At 39.5% G+C, this 6,000-nt stretch overlaps 1 protein-coding gene across 3 annotated transcripts in view; it reads right to left on the bottom strand.

The window, feature by feature from the left end:
* Positions 1 to 536: 536 nt before the first annotated feature.
* ZNF516 (zinc finger protein 516) overlaps positions 537 to 6,000 on the bottom strand; it is a 101,599-nt gene continuing 96,135 nt past the window's right edge. For 2 of the 3 annotated variants that reach the window (XM_053959636.1, XM_053959644.1), the window contains exon 6: positions 3,364 to 3,511. In XM_053959636.1, coding sequence (XP_053815611.1) covers positions 3,452 to 3,511 — 60 coding nt within the window. In that variant the 3' untranslated portion in view covers positions 3,364 to 3,451. Of the gene's footprint in view, positions 3,512 to 5,063; positions 5,122 to 6,000 lie in introns of all 3 variants that reach the window. The other variant, XM_053959650.1, reaches the window with a different exon arrangement.

Raw genomic sequence — 6,000 nt, 5'->3', positions numbered from 1 at the left:
TGCCTGGAAATCCCCCTAGTGAAAAATTTGTATCCTACAGTTAATAGCAAACCACTTTTTGCACCTACCAGCAGATGCTGTTTTCTAAAGGATAATATTCAGTTGTTTTCATTAAAGCTTGGTCTTTGATAGGACAGAGGCAACAATTTATGCTGAAGTTTGTCCCTAAGGACTTTTAAGAGGTTTTAAAACACAAACCTAAAAACTGTCTTGGCTTTCCAACTGGCTTAATGCCCCCATTATACACAGCTTTTGTGACAGAAGGAATTTCAAGGATGCAGCATGGTGGCAATGTAGCTGATTAGCCCTGTGGAGAAAGTTTCTCCAAGCTGGACTTCCGGTCAGTGTACAACATTCAGGATACAAAAATGCTCTTGTGGTCTTTCACTTCAGCCATTATAAAAGGTATCTCCTACATTTTAGCTAAAATAAACCACACACAAACTGGGGGGGGGGGAGGGTTGGGGGGGGAGAGGAGGGGGGGAGAGAGAGAGAGAGAGAGAAAGAGATGGCAGATACACTGAGAATCTGCAGTGTAGATAATCAAACCCTTTATTGTCTAAGTTACATTAGACTTGCAACACCATAAAAAACTGTTAAGAAGAAGAAACAGTAGATTGGTAGAGGTAGTAGAAAGTCCCTGTAACAGTCATAAAAGGGCTTTACAGGAGTGTGTCATGCCAAAAAAAGGTATCATGTTGCTTAGAAGAGCTGATCAAAGCCCATTTGACTAAATAAATAAGAACACAACTCATTTTAAATACTACAGTCTAACTAAAATAACAAATCAATACAATACAATGATAAAGAAAAAACCCAGAAATCGTGGGATTCACTTTCAAAAACAGATGGTCCTTAAGGTTGGCTTTCCCCCACCCACTCTTATTTCTTGTTTAATTAAGTGAAAATCTCACTTCTGTGCTATACACAACATATAATTATTTAAACTGATTTCCCCTAGTGTTGTTCTTCATGAAGCTAAATTATGATTGTAAACTTTGCTGATTAGTACCCTGGTAATGGCAGTGACAGCACTAGCTTCTCTGGCAAGAATTTGGAAAGAAAATTCCAGAAAGAAGATTTTGGCTCTAAATATTAACTCAGATTTTCTAGTTCAGCTTGCCAAAAAAATACAATTAAAAAAAGACAGAATTTACAAATGTACACTACACTTTTGTGCCATTTTGGGTATAGAAGAGTTTTTAATAACTAAACCACAAACAAACAGGTTAAGCAACTAGCTTTTTTGCATTCCTGAACTGTCACCATTACTTTCTCTCATGGAAAATATGACTCAGAAAAACAACAAAAAAAAAAAAACCCAACCAAACAAAAAAACCAAAAAAAAAGAAAATTCAAAAAAATCAAGAACAAAGAGAAAGCTAGTGCAAACCCAAAATGATAATCATTAAGCAACACAGCAAAATATTTAATTTTTTCTTTTTTTTTTTTTTGGTGTACAATGGAATGTGTCTATGCGACCTCCCTCAAAATAACTTCACAGAACAGTTAATTACAATCACTTTTAAGTACTTGCACAGACATTCCTAACTACAGCGAGACTTACAGAGAATTCTGGTTTACATCTCGTGTAATAGCATAAGGAAAATCTAGTTTAAAAAAAATAAGTAAGGAAGTTAATTTGCATTGTTGCAAGTGTTGCAAAGTAACAAAACCTGTCAAGTAATTGAAAACAAGTAACAAGTAGTATCCAGCCCAAATTACTGGCTAGATTTTTTTTAAAAAGCAACTCCCCCCCGCCCACCTGTTAGAACAGAACTGTTAGAACAGAAAGATCACGTTTTAAGGTTTTTTTCTGGTTTTTTTTAAACAAATCTTTTGTCAGAAGCCCATTTCTACAAAAACAGCACTATTCCTTCCATTACTGTATTAAGTAAACTGTGGTCTCACCTGTATTAAAGGTTAGCATCATTTCTGTACATGTAAAATTATTGCTTTTTTGAAAAATATATTTAGCATGCTAGTTGTTTTTTTTAACTCCATTTCCTGCCTTTACAAAATGTTACAATTAAAAAAAACAAACAAACTAGTAAAGCTTTTGCAAAAATTTTCACAGAACATTTTCTTTCAAGGCAGCAGTAACTTTTGATAATGCATAAAATTATATGTGCAAAATCTGAAACTTTCAGAAATATTACCATCACACATAGTGTCACAGCAATAAGAAAAGAAAATATTTATATCTGTGGAATACATTTTTAATTGCTTACACTGCATGGTTTAACAACCTGTTATGTGCCACAACCCCACCTTGAAAACTTGCAGTTAAAGAGTTACTGTAGAAGAGGTATATAAAGCTTTTTTTTTCTTTTTTTTTTTTCTAACACCACCAGTGATCACCAAGTACAAGACATGACACATTTATATGAACATTAACCTGCCACCACAAAAGAAGCTCCTCGTCTTTCCAGAACGTCAGCGGGGCCAAGGTGGAGCAGCAGCTGGTCTGCTGAGCCAAACCAGAAGCAGAGTGCACCTTCTGGCCCCAGGGCTGCCTGAATCCGTTCAGTGACACCTTTTCTCTTCTAAACAGACAGATCAGCGGTGTTAGACAGCTGAATGTTTCTTTTTTCTTTTTAATTTTCTGTAAGTGAAGACTTCCTTTGTGACCAGGTTGAAGAAAGTAGCCCTGTTACAAAAAAAAAGGTCCTGAGAGTAAAACACAGAAGCCTGTTTTTTTTCTTAGTGTTCAACTAGCTTTTCTTTTCCAAAGCAGAATAGAAGCTTTTCTCGGGAAGTGTTTCAATTTCCATATTCACATACTATTAATGGTGCGCAGTCAAGAGCAAGAGCACTAGAAATGCAAGTGGTCCCCAAACTGTAATGAAACAAACCATTGCAGAATGACGGTCTTTCTCTTTAGTCCCTTTAATCCTTCATCAAGCATTGCTTTCTCAGCACCGAATGCCACCTTTTCCCTGCACCCCCCATTCTTTCTTTCTTTGTTGTTGTTTTTTTTTTTTTAATTTGCTTTTCAGCATGACAGGCAGTGGCAGTTTCATTAATTAATACTTCTCCAGCCCTCGAATGCACTGCTGTTTTTCAAATGTATCAAATAGTCATTGTGAGCATCAGGGAGGTTTTTGTTACAGTGCTTAACTTCTTCATGCTGTCCAAATCACATAAAGTTTAATTTTTCCAGTGTCTCAAACTTCTCTTGATTAATACAGATGCCTTGTGCCGCCACAGTGCTTGCCAACTCCACTGTTTATTATAAAGGAAATAAGGAACCATGGGACTGATTAGTACGTCAATTTATATATATCTTGTGTAGCATCTTCATTTATTTTAAGATGATTAACAGCGCGGAGGCACCCCCCTCCTGGCAGAGCGCTGCTCCCAGCCTCGCGCAGCAGCTCCGGGTGCGGCGATGGCTGGCAGGGGGATGCTCTGGAGCGCAGGGGGCTGCCGGGGCTCCTCCACCCGGGATCTAGGTTCCCTTCCGGAGATGCAGCATGTGGGTGACCTCTGCGCTGCCGTGGTCCCTCCCCTGCAAGAAGGACAACACAGGGAAAAGCTCATTGTTGCCCCTGCTCCCAGGCATGACCCTCCAGCAAGTTCTGCCGGCATTCGTTACCCTTTATTAGCATCATGTACATTCATCCTGACCCACCACGTGAGAACACTTTGAGGTTGTTTTTTTAAGCATCTCCACCAAGAGCAAAGCATGTCAGGCCCATAGAAAGTGATGGACTAGAACTAGAATAATAGGATCTGGTGGAGCAGCTCAGAGAAGGCTGAGAACAAGAAGGGAAAGAAGAGGCCTCCAAAAAGTGGAAAGTATGTCCTAGCCAAAAGGGATTCACAACTAGATCAGTGTTCTAAAAAGGCTGAAGTTTGAGGTCACAGAGGCAGCTAAATGAAGAAAAATGGAATTCTTGTGCAGGTCTTTCAAATGCTAAGGCGGCTTTCCCCCCCCCCTTGTCATCTTCCTTTTATTTTCTTAGACAATTTTCATGAATAATTACCACATTGAAAAAAAAAAAAAGCAAGAATATTCTAAAATCAAGTGAAATTAAAGATAACATCATGAATAAGCGGGAGCCTGCAGCTCTTAAGAAAAGCTTTAAAATGACATTTAGAACATCACTGTCGGAACAATGCAGTTTACAATCCTGATCCTAAAACAACATGGCAAGATTAATCTTACATAAATGCATTATCCTTAAGCTAAAGTCTTGATGAAGTGAAACAGACCATTTTAAATTAATGCAACATAAAATACAGCACCCATGTAAAATCCAAGCAAGTTTCAAGCTGTGCCTATGGCAGCCCTCGAAATAGCTAAAGAAAGCCCAGCTCTGGTTGACATAATGTATTAAGTGCATCTCTTTTGTTAATAGATTTAGAAAATTCCTAATTAAACCTGGCCCGAGATTCATGACATTTACCAGTCAAAGTTTCGTTTTAAGTCAGAAAGATTTGCAACAAAATTAAAGAAAAAAAAAGCTGCTGTACAGACTGCAGTATATTTGAAATGTAGGAAACAGTAACTGAATGAGAGATGTGATAAAACTTCCTTAGTTGGATGCTGAATTTCCCGCAGTAAACTAAGAAAGATGCTTTACATTTTTGCGCGCCTGCATCATGCCTGAGAGACACAGCCACAATTCCAGGAGGAGGCATTCATCACTGGAATGCCTTGTATCAAACCGGCTCCATGTACACAGGGGAGCGCGGCAGAGCTTCATGGGGCTGGGGAGGAGGTAGGGAAGGGGAAGGGAGGGGATGGCAGGCACCTTGTCCCACTTTCCCTGGGCAGGAACTGAAAAAAGGGGTGTAATTAGGGGCGCTCTTTTGGGATGGACGGTCTGCGAGGTGGTGAAGGCATGCTCTGCATGTCATGGACCACATAGCACAAGGGATCCAGGAGAAGAAAAATCCATCCTCCCCACACCTGCAAGGACAGTGCAGGGGGGTGGAGGTGCAGGGTGGCTGGGCCCCTCTCAGGCACAGCTGTGCTCCCAGTTTCACTGGCAAACAAGACCTGAGCTTCACGTGTGCCAAAACCCACCCAGGGGCTCACCCTGCTGTACTCACACCGTCCCAAGGTATGGTCACAATTTGAACCAGCTGATACAGAGTTGGATTGAATTCTTCCTGAAATAAAAATGTTTTCCCTTTTAAAAATTAGGCTTTCCTCACTTTCAGTGAAAAGCAGCAAATCTTTATGTGAAACCTACAGCTTCCATGCCAAAGGCTGCTCTCATAGCAACTTCCATGGCTTTTCCCCAGTTAACAGGAAAAACCCAGTTTGTGTATGTTAGTAAAATGGAGACAGGTCATTGCATGACATTGAAGTAAACTGCAAGGAGCACAGATACCACTGCGGTTTGCTAGTAAGGGATGAGTGCTGGGACAAGAACTACAGCTCCTAATCCTGTCTCTACTGCTCATAAAGTAACAGACATAGAGTACATGCATATTACTCAGATGCCAGTACAGCAGCCTCCATGGTTCCTTGATTGTTTGCATTATAATCTCCATATGTATGAACGAGACAAATTAGGTTGCCATTTATTTGTTCATTATCTATTATTTTGATTAATGGAATTCTTGTTCTCAGAATAACTATTTAAAAATAACATTTGCAATAATGAGGACTGAACTATTAATCATGATCTTTGGAACAAACTCTGCAAGGAACTGGGGCAAGACATTTCATATGAACAAATGTCATAAACAGGATTTCTAACAGACAGTACTAGAATTTTGAGTGCAAGAAAACCCAAACCAGCCAAACTCAGAAACCAAGTTTAAATAGCTTTTTCATCTGGGTTATGTTTTTTTGCCTCCTCCCCTTCTCTTTAAAGTTGCTTTAGGACAAGTAGAGCCATAGTATTGCTGGACTATAAAAACATTACAGGTAACAGATGTCCCCAGCTTTTCCCCCAAGCTCCTTTACAACACACATACAGACATGTATATAATGTTTTCTTGATGGCTCTTTCCAATCTTTCTATCCCCCAAGTTTAGGCT

The sequence above is a fragment of the Vidua chalybeata genome, chromosome 1 (assembly GCF_026979565.1).
Source record: "Vidua chalybeata isolate OUT-0048 chromosome 1, bVidCha1 merged haplotype, whole genome shotgun sequence".
In the NCBI taxonomy this organism is placed as follows: Eukaryota; Metazoa; Chordata; class Aves; order Passeriformes; family Viduidae; genus Vidua; species Vidua chalybeata.
Note: the sequence above shows the minus strand (reverse complement) of the source record. Positions and strands in the feature narration are given on the sequence as shown.